This window comes from Gymnoscopelus braueri, assembly GCF_963280865.1.
Source record: "Gymnoscopelus braueri genome assembly, chromosome: 7".
Lineage (NCBI taxonomy): Eukaryota > Metazoa > Chordata > Actinopteri > Myctophiformes > Myctophidae > Gymnoscopelus > Gymnoscopelus braueri.
The window spans coordinates 51,929,364-51,946,378 of NC_137608.1; the positions used below are offsets into that span (position 1 = coordinate 51,929,364).

Here is a 17,015-nt window from a genome sequence, read left to right on the forward strand (position 1 = left end):
TGGCTTGTTCTTTGTTTGTTTTTTGTTTTTTTTATTGACCAGATCCAAAACATGTAAGGTGGGGTCAAATCATAGTTAACAAGTAAAATGTACAATATTATTTACTGTAATTACACAGGTCTCGCATAGCAGCCAGTCTATAAACAGAGAAATTACAGCGAAATATCAAACACACTGCAGATCCTCCAAGTACTGCAGCGTCTGAAGCAGCTCCATCATTATGGCTTCTCAAGTGACTTCACTTCATACTCCCTTGTTCTTCTGCAGACTGAGGAGCGCCCTCTTGTGCGTGGAAGCATCCATGACAGGCTGCAGGTTCCTCCTTCTGAGGAAGACTTCAGTGTAAAGACACCTTGTTGAAGGGCTATGCGTTGGCCTGTTCACAGGCATCTATCCACTCACTGAAAACATCCACCGGCTCTGACAGATAATGTATAGGCGTTTGGTACGCCTCCATGCAAACATAGCATGTTATAATCCCCACACTCCGAGTCCTTTCCATTGTGACAGAACAGGAGTTTAGGTAGTTACAGAATGGACAGGTGAACATGGTGTCCAGACCCATCTGTTGCTTCTTGGCCGCTGCTGGCTTCCTGGTGGACTTTCTGCGTCCCATTGCTGACAGTCCTGGATCCAATGTGCTGTAGACTCTGCTGTAGGTGATGCTCTGGAAGGAACAGTATGAACTCAGTACATAGCTTTGTCTCAGTGTGACTCCGGGAACTCATCTTCACCTTTATATAGGGGGTGCTGTGACGTCAGAACAGAGGCCCCTATTGCCATGACGACGCAGATTTGCGTATGTGATACTGTAGAGACTACAGATATGTTTAGAGAAATGAATAACTGACTTGTACCGTTTCCTGTTGTAATCTCAGCCATGATTCCATGCTTGATAGTTTAACAGTAATCATTACACAGAATAAATACAGAGGCAGAGCATATAAGAAACATATTGGACAAATAAACATGTCAAAGTGCAGTGGATCTGATCAGTTGTTAAAAGAGGACGTCTCCCCTTCCTTTGTCTTGTCTCTCAGCAGTCTGTGGTGAGATGTCTTCACATTAGGAAGGTGAGTAATGTCCTACTGTACTTCATATGAAGTACAGTGTTGCTCGCCGAAAATAATTTACTTTTAATCACATTTACTTGTTATTTTCTAATTAAAAACAGTTAGTTTCTTATTAAAATCAGTTATTTTCTCAGCGTATGGCACAGTGAACCTGCCATACAATGAAGCATAATTTACCCGTTTCAGTTTTGTGATACTTGGTTATTGAGGACTTGCCAGCATTGACGTTGGAATGTTCAATTTAAGATAGAACTTCTGATTTAGAGAATGCTGAACCTTGAATTCTGTCCATTTCAATTGTCCATTAACCCTTTAAGACCGGGAACGCATCTGTGTCACTTTCTGATTTGAGCTAAAAAGCATTATTTTACAATTTGGCTATTCAAAATTAGCAGATATACAAGCTCATAGGCACGAGTGCCACGCTACGAGCTTGTATATCTGCTATTTTTTAGAAATTATGAAAATGTGTGCAAATCTTTGAATATATATTGTTTTAAAGCGAACATTTCTATCTACCTAACCACATTATAACTAAAGATTAGACCTAACCACATGATAACTAAAGATTAGACCTAACCACATGATAACTAAAGATTAGACCTAACCACATGATAACTAAAGATTAGACCTAACCACATTATAACTAAAGATTAGACCTAACCACATTATAACTAACGATTAGACCTAACCACATTATAACTAAAGATTAGACCTAACCACATTATAACTAAAGATTAGACCTAACCACATTATAACTAATTATACCTAACCACATTATAACTAACGATTAGACCTAACCACATTATAACTAAAGATTAGACCTAACCACATTATAACTAACGATTAGACCTAACCACATTATAACTAACGATTAGACCTAACCACATTATAACTAAAGATTAGACCTAACCACATTATAACTAATTATACCTAACCACATTATAACTAAAGATTAGACCTAACCACATTATAACTAACGATTAGACCTAACCACATTATAACTAAAGATTAGACCTAACCACATTATAACTAAAGATTAGACCTAACCACATTATAACTAACGATTAGACCTAACCACATTATAACTAAAGATTAGACCTAACCACATTATAACTAATTATACCTAACCACATTATAACTAAAGATTAGACCTAACCACATTATAACTAACGATTAGACCTAACCACATTATAACTAAAGATTAGACCTAACCACATTATAACTAACGATTAGACCTAACCACATTATAACTAACGATTAGACCTAACCACATTATAACTAAAGATTAGACCTAACCACATTATAACTAAAGATTAGACCTAACCACATTATAACTAAAGATTAGACCTAACCACATAACTAAAGATTAGTCCTAACCACATTATAACTAAAGATTAGACCTAACCACATTATAACTAAAGATTAGACCTAACCACATAACTAAAGATTAGACCTAACCACATTATAACTAACGATTAGACCTAACCACATTATAACTAAAGATTAGACCTAACCACATTATAACTAAAGATTAGACCTAACCACATAACTAAAGATTAGACCTAACCACATTCTAACTAAAGATTAAACCTAACCTGGGGCGGCCATAGCTGAGTGGTTAGTGAGCCCGCCCAGGGAGCCAGAGACCCTGGTTGCCCCAGGTACGAATCCAGGCCACGCCAGCATATGTGTCAATTAAATGAAATTTGTCCCTGAGCGAGACTCTTAACCCCTAATTGCTCACCGCAAGGACTTTCATGAACGTCCTGTTAAAAGGAATTATCCTTATCCTTATACCACATTATAACTAAAGAAAAAGATAAATACATCACTTATTGGAATGAACTTACACAGTCACAACCTAGAAACATATTTGGCCCTAAACAGACGCGATACTGTGTTAGACTACCTAAGCACACTAACTTGAGAAAGACATTGACAATGTACAGGAAACAGATGTACAGAGAGAGAGACAGAGACCGACCCCTACTTGACATATAAGACATAAATGAACAGTAGTGTTACGACCTTATATGGTCTAGAGGCTATAAAGAGGTAACATATCTTTAAAAAAAAAATCACAAACCAGAGGAACGGAAAAAGATTACAATTTATTAAAAGGATCAGACTTAAATTTACAATGGATTATTTAACAGATTAGAGAAAGCACAAAGCTTCAGGGTGGCCAAAGCCAAAACATTCCAACCCTACCTGAAAAGAAAACCTAAACTACACCAAAACAAGAGTTACAGTCTAGGCCGTCGGTTCTCAAAGTGGGGTCCGGGGACCCCCAGGGGTCCTTGGAGGGGTTCCAGGGGGTCCCCAGCAAAATGTGTTAATATAGCAACACAATCATTTTAAATCACTTTTATACTTTGGCTATTCAAAAATAGCAGATCTACAAGCTCATAGCCGCGCTATGAGCTTGTAGATCTGCTATTTTTTTTAAAACATGAAGGAGTGAAAATCTTTGAATATATATATTTTCAAATCAAACATTTTTAACACAAATCTTGGCTTCTGGGGGTCCCTGGAACAACATATTTCGAGATGGGGGTCCGCGGCCAAATACATATCATTTTGGGGGTCCTTGCCATGAATAAGTTTGAGAACCACTATTCTAGGCTCCCTAACTAAACAAAACCGGGTCAAAACGGGGGAACAAAACAAATGGCGGCACACCCCTACCAAGCTTCCCTTCTCTAGTACACTCAGGTGAAGGTTTGTAACATAGTGAAGTGAAGTTTCCTATCTAATAAGTGTCTGTACTTTAAACACACAGTATTAAAGTTATCTTTACGCACTAAACAGAAAAAGGTATGGCACACAGCCTATATAGACCTACTAAACACCAACTAACTTACAGAAAGGGTTCAGCACATGGAGGTGACGGAGGGTAAAAGGACTGAAGAGGAGCTTCTCCCAGGCTTTTATGCTGGCTGGGCTGATTGAGGATGAAGCCCAGGTGTGTCTCCAGACACCACACCACTCCTCCAATCTCCACTCCACCCTCCAATTACCAAACGAGGCACTGAGAACACTCAGAGGGTTAAAACACACAATATGAGGCCACACAGGGCCGTTACACGTGACATCAGTTGTTTCCCATTCATTTCCTAGACTGTGGTGGCCCACCGTTGTCTAATTTGGGTGGACCCATCACCCCAGACCACCCTAAATAAAGGTTTAGGTCCACCCATAACCCCGGACCACCCTAGAGGGTCCAGGTCCACCCATCACAGGGAAACAGTGATGTCATAATGATCTTAACACATTAAATATCACAAATTATAATTCATAATAAATGACTTATGGTCAATTATAAAATAATAAAACCAAACCTAACCAAACCAAACCAAACATTGCTGACTGACTTCCATTCAGATGGATATTAATATTAATGTTATGAAGAACTGAACTATTATAACCCTAAACCCTGACCTTTAACCTCACAGAAACTATGTTTATAAACCTAACCTTAACCCTAACCTAACCTCAAAACCACGTCGAACTGGACGAAACACCGGGAAAAGACAGAGTCCGCACACTAATTATCGTTAGCCTTGGCTAGCTAATTAGCATTTTTAATTGTGTAAAGGACACATTTGTGAAAAAGGTTGATGATGTCATCATTGTGCTGCTGTTATGAGTATTTAAAAGCTGAATGGACACACATGTATTTACTCCTCTCTCCACTAGGGGCAGCGATGACTCTCTGCTTCTCTGAAAACACACCGAGAAAAGTCTGTGAAAAGACAATAAACCAATAAGAATCAGAATGTATTAACTGTGTGAACATGTTAACACTTTAAAATAACCTTCCCTTATAAAATTAAATTAATCATTCCCAAATTATTAGTCACTGAATCATTGGTACAGTTCACTGAAATGTTTAGTTCAATGTACAGAATCATTGGGTACAGTTCACTTAAATGTTGTGTTCAATGTTCTGAATAATTGGGTTCAGTTCACTGAAATGTTGTGTTCAATTAACTGAATCATTGGGTACAGTTCACTGATATGTTGTGTTCAAATGATTGGTTCAGAGTTTGGCTATGTGTCGTCTCTTCACTTCCTGACTGAATCACCTGAACGTCCTCTCAGGCTATGGGATCTAAACTCCTGCATCATGTAAGACATGTTCATATTTGATTGATGATGAATGGTCCAAACTACACAGTTCACCAAGAGGACCCCCCCCATCTGACCACATTCTCATCAGTGTTGTTTGATACAACCAATCATTTGATTATTAAATGTGATTATTAGATTAATTATTATAAGAAATTAAGCAGAAGACACATGATAATGTGAATTCACGCTACCGGGATGGTTTACCAGGCTAGTTGTTTTCTTGCACAAGCACGTTGTTTTGCGTTTTCTAGTTTTATACACTTTTATACATTAAAACTGTATGAATGTAGATGTAAAAAAGTTTAGTAAAAAGAAAGAGGAAGTTAACCTGGGTGTGTGGGAGGAGTCTAAAGATCCTCATTGGTTGTCGGCACCAGAATACGACCTGATAGAAGAAGAAGAGAGACAGTTAAAACACACACACAAATAAATCCTATGTACTGTATTGTGTGTATTTCTCCATAAAATGCATAAATGTACACACAACACAATAACACAACAACAAACAACATTAGGGTTCAGTCATCAGGGTCACATGTGACAACATAGAACGCACTTTGACCTCTAACTAGGTTGTCTAAACTGGTCTAAACCGGTTAAGGTTCTAAACCAATATTAACCAGTTTAGGTTGTGGCTTTACATGTTTGTTTGTTTGTTTGCATTTCTGTGAAGGTTCCACATGTCATGTGATCCTTGATCTGACCTTGTTTCTTCCACTGGTAGTAGATTCATTAATGAAACATGTTAATGAAACATGTTAATTAAACATGTTAATTAAACATGCTAATCACCTCGATTCTTTCACTGGTAGTAGATTAATTAATGAAACATGTTAATGAAATATGTTAATTAAACATGCTAATCACCTCGTTTCTTCCACTGGTAATAGATTAATTAATGAAACATGTTAATTAAACATGCTAATCACCTCGTTTCTTCCACTGGAAGTAGATGAATCCAGACAGGAACAAGACCAGACCCAGAACCAGACCTGATGCTCCCATGGCCACCTTGTTCTTCACTGACTCTGGCATGGAGTCATCTGACAATACAAATATTATGTTATAATTATTATATTATATTATATTATATTATATTATATTATATTATATTATATTATATTATATTATATTATATTATATTATAGAAATTCTATACATTCTATGAATGTCTTTGTACCTGCAGCCATTAGTAAATAAAGATGATGTACCTCATCTAGACAAGACACTTAAGCTCTAAGTGAGGCTCCTGTCATGACCTTCTTATTAGAATGGTTACTTTTTTAGGATGTTTTAATGTATTTGTATTGATTTTTATTTCTGGTGTCTGTATTATTATTGTTTTTAATTGGATTGCTGTGTTTCCTTTCTGCAAAACAAATGTACCTTCAGTTACAAAAAGAGAAGAATCCTTGAACCCTTAAAACAGAGTGAAGTGTAACACATTACAGTAGATTACAGTATAATACAGTATAATACAGTAGATTACAGTAGATTACAGTAGAATATAGTAGAATGCCGTAGAATACAGTAGATTACATTAGATTACAGTAACTGACCCCAGTCCATCTTGATAGGCGCGGTCAGGCTGGGATGTTCCACCATGCATGTGATCTTCTCTCCTGATCTGTAAGACACACACACACACACACACACACACACACACACACACACACACACACACACACACACACACACACACACACACCACATTTTTTTCTGTCTGAGATCAGTACCTATACGCACAGGTGCCCCCTCTGTCCCCACGGGGACAGAGGGGGCACCCCGGGGAAACCACGGTGCAGAGGGGGGGGGGACAACGGTGCAGGGGGGGGGGGGCACCACGGTGCAGCGGGGGGGGGGGGGGGCACCATGGTGCAGGGGGGGGGGAACCATGCAGAGGGGGGGGGCACCATGGTTTAGAGGGGGGGGGGCACCACGGTGCAGAGGGGGGGGGACCATGGTGCAGGGGGGGGGGCACGGTGCAGGGGGGGCACCCAAAATGAGCCATGCCGCTCATCATAATAACTAAACGATGAACTTTTATATTTAAATGTAAGATTAAAAACACAACTACAATTAGGCACCATAGCATTAGACCGTTATAGGCAATAAGATAAGCTTATACTGGTATTTTCTCCACCTAAAATAATCATGACGTGCGTGTGTCCTCAAGTTGAATGTGTGTCCATGTGGATCTGCTCAGAGCTGAAGCGGCCCCTCCTCCCCGCCCGGTCTGGCAGTGAGTGAGCAGCTGTTAATTAGCACTAACATTAGGACAGATTGTGGAAGTAGACGATCTACACGCTGAAACGCGCCGCGATACAACACATTGATCCGTTGATCTTTGTTGATATTTAGTTTTTTGGAGAAAAGTAAATGTTTGCCTATGTTTGTGTAGGAGCGTGAATGCTCCGCTGGGCTCTCCTCCTCCGCTCTCTAGTGTTCATTGTGTATTCCACTATTCCCTCCCCATTGCAGAAAAAATAGGAAGGCAAGAGGCAGAAGAAAACTCGCGAGTCTCTGTGTGCGTTCGTCATGCGTGCACGACGACGAGCTTGCTGCATGATTGTGTCTGGAGTGGACTGGTGATAAACATGGTCGGTGTGTGTGTGTGTGTGTGTGTGTGTGTGTGTGTGTGTGTGTGTGTGTGTGTGTGTGTGTGTGTGTGTGTGTGTGTGTGTGTGTGAGACTTAATATTAGCCTACCAATTAATGGGCCATTTTCAGCAAGTGAGTAACACTTGTTTTATTTTAAAGAATATATGTATAGGTGTCTATTAGGTGTGTATTTCTATGTATAGGTGTCTGTTAGGTGTGTACCTGGGTGTGTACTCCAGGTAGGAGTGGTACTGGTAGTACCAGTCTCCATCAGACAGCTCATCGGTAGAGGAGAGGCCAGAGGTCAAAGGTTCTTTCCCTATCCACCAGGTCACCAGGATCACTTTAGGATAGAAGTCGTAGCTGCTGCACCTCAGCATGTGAGTGTGTTCACCACGACGAGGGGGAGTCTCTGACTTCAGTCTCACTTTGGGCTCCACTGGATAAATAAGTAAAATTTATAATAAAAATAAATATTATTATTATTATCATTATTATTATTATTATATAACCGTCATAGGAAAATGTCATTATCATGATCATAATGATGATAATGAATGATTATAATGATCCAGAAAGCTGCACGCTCTTGGTCTTCAACCAGCCAAAATGTTCGTATTTGATATTATACTGTTTAGACTGATGATAGGTTCTTGGTTTACCTATGATCCTAGATTACTATTTCTATGCATTTGATGTATTACCTTGTGTTTTCCTTGCTTACTGTGAATCTCTCTGGATTAAGAGCGTCTGATAAATGCCTGCATTGTAAATTGTAACTGTAAATGTCAGTGTTTGGCCACCAGATGGCACCAGAGAACAACGTTTCATAGAGTACTGTAGATTCTACCATAGTCTACCGTTTTCTACAACATAGAATTTTATATAACATAATTTAAACATATTAAATAATTCACAGTTACACAGTGCTTTACATAAACAACAATAAACCAGCAATATCATTTAATGAACATTGCTCAAATGAATAAGAGTAAAAACAAACAAAACAATACACATAATCCTGTAAAATATTGTAATAAAAAACATACAAAACAAACTAGTAAAGACAATAATTAAAATATAAAATCAGGTGGTGAAATGAAGTGTATAGAGGTGTGTTTTAGCCTGCATGGTTCTTTTTAAAGTTAATTTAAAAACATTAATCCTAGTGTCTCTGTTTTAGGCAGGTCATTATATGTAGGTGAAAACACTCAGAAATAGATTTATATGTTTCATTTATACTCGGTGTACGATGGTGACACCACATGTTGTGAGCTTGTAGATCTGCTATTTCCACTGCGTGACAGCGTGTTAGGATAGGCTACACTATAAATCAAGATGATCTGAAATGTTTCTCAGCAGATTAAAGAATGTTTTATAATCATTACCAGATCAATATTAACACCATTAATCATCTCTGAATAGAATCATGTGATGTCATGTTATAGTTTATGAGGTGATGAGTGCTGCTCTGAGATCAGCTCACCTCTCTTGTTCAGAACAGAGGAGTAGACGATCTCAGCGTTGGGTTTGCAGGTTGCCTCTCGTTGTGCTCTCATCACACGCAGTAGTGTAGGATCTTTATTCGAGCGCTCTGCGTTCTTCACACCATACTCAGTGTATCCAACAAACTGATCTACTCTACTGTCCCACCTGATGAACTCATCACCATCGAAATTATATGACTGTATGTACTGTATGTCCTTCAGCTCACTGGAGTTAAACACACAGCGGGAAGCCACATAGTACACATATCCATCTGGAAATAGACAATTACAAATGTCATTAAGGTGCGCTGGGGGGGGGGGGGGGTGTGCACTATGCGGTGCGGGTCACATGCACACAATTTATTTTATTAATTGATTAATTAAACGACCATAAAACAACATTAACAACACACTCTACCAGCCTTCAGTGGTGGAAAAAGTACTCAAAGGTTTTACTTAAGTAAAAGTATCAATACTGCAATGTAGAAATACTGTACTTAAAGTATCAAAAGTAAAAGTACTCATTGTACAAAATGTCCCATTTCAAGTTTTCAAATGAATACAAATATTTTGAAAATAGCAGATCTAAGCTCACAATGCCTCGCGCTTGTAGATCGGCTATTTTCAAATGGCCGATAGGGCTGAAGTTGTTACTATGTTTTATAATAATAATCACAATCTACAAAGTAACTAGTAACTAAGTTTTCAAATAATTATAATGGAGTAAAAGTACACTATTTGCCTCTGAGATGTACTGGAGTAGAAGTAAAAATATTAGAAATTGGAAATACTTGAGTAAAGTACAAATACCTCAAAATTGTACTTAAGTACGGTACTTAATTAATACGATTTTTGTTTTTCTGTTGTATAATCGTATTATCTTGGATTTTGACATGATTCATGTCTTTTAATTGAAAATGAAATGAATAAATTGAAGTGTGTGTGTGTGTGTGTGTGTGTGTGTGTGTGTGTGTGTGTGTGTGTGTGTGTGTGTGTGTGTGTGTGTGTGTGTGTGTGTGTGTGTGTGTGTGTGTGTGTGTATTCAACCGTTTAAGTTAATAACTGTGTTAATAGTATTCATGTACCTTTCACTGGTGGTTTCTTCAAGGCAGTGAGAATGGTGTCCAGGTTGGCTTTGCAGTACGCCTGAAAACCCAAAGCTACTTCATAACCTCCTGAGGTCATTGGAGCCACAAACGGAGCCACCACCTCCTTCCCTTTGTTGAAGTCTGCGTAGAACATCACTTCACCATCCAGTCCCATCATCACCTCTTTATATGAGTCTTTAACTGTGTCTGAACAGCCAAAGAGTTGAATCTCCTCATGGAACACTGGAAATAAAACAAATATGACATTAATTTCAACAACAAACTTCTTCACAGTGACAATAACACATAATCATCATGTTAAACAATCATGTTTGGTTCTTATATGAAGTGAAAGGTTGGATTAAAAGTAGCTTCCTGTCAAACGTTTTATTCACACTGAAACAGATTAAAATGTTTTTATGTATTTATATATTTTTTATTATGAAAGTAATTCATACCGATTTTTTTTCATGATGTCACAACAACAGTTCCTAACATCTGTTTTAATGTTTATGTATTTGGACCAACATTCAAGATTCAATACTGTATATACAGGTAAAAGGAGGGTGTGTGTGTGTGTGTGTGTGTGTGTGTGTGTGTGTGTGTGTGTGTGTGTGTGTGTGTGTGTGTGTGTGTGTGTGTGTGTGTGTGTGTGTATGAGGATGCGTGCATGTGTGTGTGTGCGTTTGTGCGTGCAAGCGTGCGTGGAAGTCATTTGTTTGTATTGTGCATTGTCCATATTTGTTTTTATATAATAACAGTAGATATAAATGTATATATTATATAATAACATAAATATAATGTACTTACTTCCTGGGATCGCTTTGACATGAAGTACAGAGGAGAGGATGAGGAGGGTGGCTGTAATCTTCATCATCACTGATCAAAAATGAACTGAATTTAATAGATGAGAATAAACAGATCAGAATAAACAGATTAGAATAAACAGATCAGAATAAACAGATGAGAATAAACAGATCAGAATAAACAGATGTTTACTGAAAGAGAAGTTCTGGAGTCTGAAAGAGAATGAAGGAGGACTCGTTCTTTAGTTCAGAAGAATCAGCCAATCAGATTAAAGATATGATGTTACATCATCTGTTTCCAGAAAGACGACAGTCTGGATTATTGCACATAATCATGTATGGTATATAGCTAATGCTTATGCACCTTATGTCTCCTCATGTACATACTGTACCTTATGTCTAACCTCATGTACATACTGCACCTTATGCACCTTAGGTCTCCTCATGTACATACTGTACCTTATGCACCTTATGTCTCATGTACATGCTTTACCTTATGCTATTTATGTACATACAGTATGTAAATATCTTTGTTTAATTCATCTTTTATTCTCTCCTCGCCCCCCCCCCCCCGTCTTCTTTTCTTTCTCTTTCTGAAAATAACTAAAACGATGGAGCTGCACAAAAAATAATTTCACCCACTTCTTTACACCTTTAACCTGTGATGTGACAATAAAGATGATTCTGATTCTGTTGAAGAGAAACACAAGAAAGAAAGAAAGTAAAATGTTGTAATTAATTAAAAGCTTTCAGATGAGACATGATGGGAGGCTAAAGGTTAAAGTTCATCATTTCAGATTGAAGTGATTACAGATTATTTAAAATATGAATAAAATAAATAATGTTTCCCATGTAGTTGCTGTTGGAGGGCAACGGGTGGGGGGTTCCAATCCACACCAAACTTTACACAAACACTGTTCAGGTCTGGTAAGAGAATAGTCTCACCAAATAAACTGAATGTCACACATATGGTTCTACAGCAGTGTTACACAGTGTTTAACACTTCATATGGACAGAACTCAGAGACCATTGGATTGGAAGGCTGTGCAGTAAAAGTCTATTTAGTCTATTAATTTACTTTTAATAATTTATAAGCTAAGGTGTTCTACATTCTCACACAAAGGAGTCACATTTGACCTCCTAACTCAACCACATCTTCTTGGTCAAAGGTCAAAGGTGACATCTTGGAGCATCAGAGTGGTTAAAGGTAGCCTGGATCAAATACCATTTTCAGGTTTCTGGTCCGGTCTGGAGTGGAAATAACTTTACGTCATCAGGCGGCCGGAACCCACGACCGGAACCTCCAGCGCTGTGCGCCTCCAAAATGATTCCCCTAGTTTAAAACTTGTTTAGTTTGGTATAATTGTTTTGTTTCTTTTGGTATAATAATGGTTTGGTATCTTCATCTTTTATTCTAACTCGTAGCGCGACTAGCGAGACTAAACAAACTGATTCACATTATGTGGGGAACAAAAACAATGTGACACCAACAAGAACCAACCACTGGAGCACGACAGTTTTTTTTATCCTTTTTTCTAAACCAGATCACAGGGCTCAGTTTTAGAATGAATACCAGGCTTTCCTCCAACCTGCTCATCAGAAGCAGTTAGGGGTTCAGTGCCTTGCTCAAGGACACTTTGACATGAAGCCAGGAGGAGTCAGGAATCAAACCAGGAACCTCTGTAAACTGAACTCACAGACGCTCCTCTAATCCAAGCCTCATTACATCTCACTGATGAAACCATCACGTCATGTGATCAAAGTGTTACTTCAGAGGCGTGTGTGTGTGTGTGTGTGTGTGTGTGTGTGTGTGTGTGTGTGTGCACGTGTGTGTGTGCACGTGTGTGTTCAGCGTTGCTGGTAAAATGCTGTTCATGTTAATTAAACATCAATCCAAGCCTCATTACATCTCACTGCTGAAACCATCAAATGTCTTTAAAAACAGACTGGTCATGTGATCATAGTGTCACATGAGAGGTTTGTGTGTGTGTGTGTGTGTGTGTGTGTGTGTGTGTGTGTGTGTGTGTGTGTGTGTGTGTGTGTGTGTGTGTGTGTGTGTGTGTGTGTGTGTTGTGAACTCACCACTGAAGCTTCTGACTGGAAACTCAAACTTGAATTTCACTTCCTGATTCACCCAGCAGCCAATCAGAATTATTATTTTATTAAACATCACCAGTTACTAGAGAGACATGTTGATGTCAACAACCTGACAGACTGTACATCATTATATATTTATTTATTGTTTGTTTTATTTGACTCTTGTTGGTAATGTCAACGTGTTGCTCATGTCAATAAGGACACTTTAAATCTGATGTAATTTAAAAGTTGAAACAGACAGACAGACAGACAGGCAGACGTGTGTGTGTGTGTGTGTGTGTGTGTGGTTCTAGCTTCCCACTGGAAACTCCCCAAACGTTAATTTCACTTCCTGATTCACTCAGAGAGAGAGAGAGAGAGAGAGAGAGAGAGAGAGAGAGAGAGAGAGAGAGAGAGAGAGAGAGAGAGAGAGAGAGAGAGAGAGAGAGAGAGAGAGAGAGAGAGAGGGGGAGGGAGAGAGAGAGAGAGAGAGAGAGAGAGAGAGAGAGAGAGAGAGAGAGAGAGAGAGAGAGAGAGAGAGAGTTTGTTGTCACATGATATAGAAGCTTCTATCACTTAAAGGACAAGACCACTTTGGTAGAGATTTGGGTTGTGTATTTACCTTGCCATGATGTCCAACTCCAAAGGTGGACAAGAAATCAAAAATAATTGCTCCATTGATTAGAAATCGATAATTCAAAAAATGCTCCTCATTGACTTACATTGTACGGTGAAACATCTCTCAAAGTCACTCTTTTAGCACGTAAACGAACACAAACAAAGCTGATTCAGACAATATGGAACATCATCAAACCCAGTACTGTTTATTTTTTTATTTTTTTAATGTCAATTTTACTATTTTTATTAGGAAGAAACCCGGACTGGTTCTGCGGATCCGGATCCGGATCTTCAAATAGTAAAATGCATTCAAATTTAAATGTTTAGCTTTGCGGGCATTTCTGCTTCATTTCAATAGGTCAGTGTAGAGAGACAGTCAAGGTGGGGGAGAAAGTAGGGGAGTGACAAAGAGCAATGGTGGAGCTGGTCTGGGAATCGAACCAGGGAATCGCTGCCATGGCATTAGAGCCTAAAGGTGTGTATACCACACAGGTGGTAAACCTCATATGTCCAGAACTGTTAATTTTCAGGATTCAAATTCAAACATATCAAAAGTAGCAGATCTACAAGCTCAAAACGTGTCGCTTCGCGCCACATTTCCAGCTTGTAGATCTGCTACTTTTGATGCTTTTGTGTGACGCTGCATGATCAAGTAGGGCATTCATTTACAAAAAGACTCACAAAGTTAAAATATGGAGATAAGAGGTTTCTACCCGACTACACATGTTAACCACAAATAGCTGATATACAAGCTCACGTGTGTTTTGTGTTTTCACTATTTTTTTATTCATGACATTTTTTCCCCTATGCTCAAAATAGGGACAGCAGGTAGAAAATGGTTAATGTAATGTATAGAGCAGTAACACACTGGAATAATAATAATAATAATAATAATAATAATAATAATAATAATAATAATAATAATAATAATAATAATGTAATGTATAGAGCAGTAACACACTGGAATAATAATAATAATAATAATAATAATAATAATAATAATAATGTAATGTATAGAGCAGTAACACACTGGAATAATAATAATAATAATAATAATAATAATAATAATAATAATGTAATGTATAGAGCAGTAACACACTGGAATAATAATAATAATAATAATAATAAGGGTAATAATAATAATAATAATAATAATAATAATAATAATAATAATAATAATAATAATAATGTATAGAGCAGTAACACACTGGAATAAGGGTAATAATAATAATAATAATAATAATAATAATAATAATAATAATAATAATAATAATAATAATAATGTATAGAGCAGTAACACACTGGAATAATAATAATAATAATAATAATAATAATAATAATAATAATAATAATAATAATAATAATGTATAGAGCAGTAACACACTGGAATAATAATAATAATAATAATAATAATAATAATAATAATAATAATAATAATAATAATAATAAGGGTAATAATAATAATAATGTATAGAGCAGTAACACACTGGAATAATAATAATAAATATAGCTGCAAGCAGCGATAACCGGGGCCAGGGAATGAAGAGAGAAAAAAGAAAGAAGCAATGATAAGTAATATGCACAATAAGCCATTGAAACATAGAAGACTGAACTTGAGAGAAAGAGGACCATGCAATTAACATGAGCATTTTAAACCTTCACTAACCCTAACCTCAGTAAAACAACACCTAAGCCTATCCTCAAGAAACACTATATGTTATCCGAATAGTGCCAAATCATGATCACTTCAATACATTGTCGTGGACAGGGATCAAACCAGCAACCTACGGACTCCAAGACTGCCTTTCTTCTCATTGAGCTAGATATATGGCCTTCCTGATAGTGTCTGATGATATTTATAAGTATTTCCGTCCATTTTGAACCAGGCCTCTGTGTCTCGAACTACTCTATATCACTGGTTCACAAACCATTTACCAATAAAGGCAAACAAAACGTTGCTATCTGAAAAGTTGTGAGATTGTAGATCGGCTATTTTCACAATGAAGTATGTCATACATTAAAAGAGAGACAAAACTATAAGTAATATGCACAATAAGCCATAGAAACATAGAAGACTGAGCTTAAGGTCATGTTTTTTGCAATGCCACCTCTCACCCACAGAGAGAGAGAGAGAGAGAGATGGAAACGGAATAGATTAGGATAATTCCTTTAACAGGTCCGTTCATGAAAGTCCTTGCAGTCTTGTTTCCAATGAGGGCCTGTGAGCAATTAGGGGTTAAGAGGCTTGCTCAGGGACAAATTTCATTTCATCGACGCATTTGCTGGCCTGGCCTGGAATCGTACCTGGGGCAACTAGAGCCTCTGGCTCCCTAGGCGGGCTCACTAACCACTCAGCTATGGCCGCCCCTCAAGAGAGAGAGAGAGAGAGAGAGAGAGACATAGAAACGGAATAGATTGAAGAGAGAGACATGGAAACGGAATAGATTGAAGAGAGAGAGAGAGAGAGAGAGAGACATGGAAACAGAATAGATTGAAGAGAGAGACAGACATGGAAACATAATAGATTGAAGAGAGAGAGAGATGGAAGCAGAATGGATTTATTGGACATCTCAACCTATTGCCATTAACAGGAATCGAACCCTCAACCTTCGGATTGACAGGGTGCAACACTACCTATAGTGCTATAGCTTTTTCCAGGCTGAGGTTGTCTGTTGAATATAAAAGTGAACCAGTGAAAGCAGCCGATCTACAAGCTCAGAAACACGTTATCTGAAAAGTTTTGAGATTGTAGATCGGCTATTTTCAGAATGAAGTATGTCATACATTGCAAAAACTTACCTTCTCAGATAAGCATTTCATGTTATCTTTATCAATTGCATATGTATTCATTAATACAGTCTTGTTGTTTGCAATGCACTTTAAATGAAGACTCCACCAAGTGAGGCTTGAACCTGCAACCTTGATGTTGTGAAACATTCACTTAAGCGGGAAGCCATTGGACCAACAGACCTGATCCAGTGACAACGGAGGTCAGACAGATGATACCATTTCACGCAAATATCTGAAAAATCCTGGGTTTAAGTGTTTTTCAAACTGCTCAAAATTGCGGACAATCTAAGGGCGGAGAGAGAGACATGGAAACGGAATAGATTGAAGAGAGAGAGACATG

The 17,015-nt window shown here is 37.9% G+C and overlaps 2 protein-coding genes across 2 annotated transcripts in view; both read right to left on the reverse strand.

Annotated features, from left to right (window-relative positions):
- Nucleotides 1-3,537: 3,537 nt before the first annotated feature.
- LOC308087932 (H-2 class II histocompatibility antigen, E-S beta chain-like) overlaps nucleotides 3,538-17,015 on the reverse strand; it is a 62,309-nt gene continuing 48,831 nt past the window's right edge. Inside the window, exon 10 of the transcript XR_013933383.1 lies at nucleotides 3,538-4,570. The gene's annotated coding sequence lies outside the window, so the exon portion shown is untranslated. The remainder of the gene's footprint in view (nucleotides 4,571-17,015) is intronic.
- Nucleotides 4,569-11,389, reverse strand: LOC308087937 (H-2 class II histocompatibility antigen, E-S beta chain-like). Its single transcript, XM_080432196.1, has 8 exons — nucleotides 11,196-11,389; nucleotides 10,383-10,628; nucleotides 9,297-9,569; nucleotides 8,033-8,249; nucleotides 6,770-6,837; nucleotides 6,140-6,253; nucleotides 5,539-5,595; nucleotides 4,569-4,821 (listed from the first exon to the last, which is right to left on the reverse strand). The coding sequence occupies exons 1-7, from the start codon at nucleotides 11,260-11,262 to the stop codon at nucleotides 5,558-5,560; spliced, it is 1,023 nt and encodes a 340-aa protein (XP_080288322.1). The 5' UTR covers nucleotides 11,263-11,389; the 3' UTR covers nucleotides 4,569-4,821; nucleotides 5,539-5,557.

Excerpts from the sequence above, each read along its gene's own strand:
- LOC308087937 (XM_080432196.1), bottom strand. The coding sequence starts at position 11,262 with ATGATGAAGATTACAGCCACCCTCCTCATCCTCTCCTCTGTACTTCAT. Across the intron at positions 9,570-10,382 it reads GAAGAAACCACCAGTGAAAG|ATGGATATGTGTACTATGTG; the intron begins GTACATGAATAC and ends GTCTATTTCCAG. Across the intron at positions 6,838-8,032 it reads TACCTGGAGTACACACCCAG|ATCAGGAGAGAAGATCACAT; the intron begins GTACACACCTAA and ends TGTGTCTTACAG.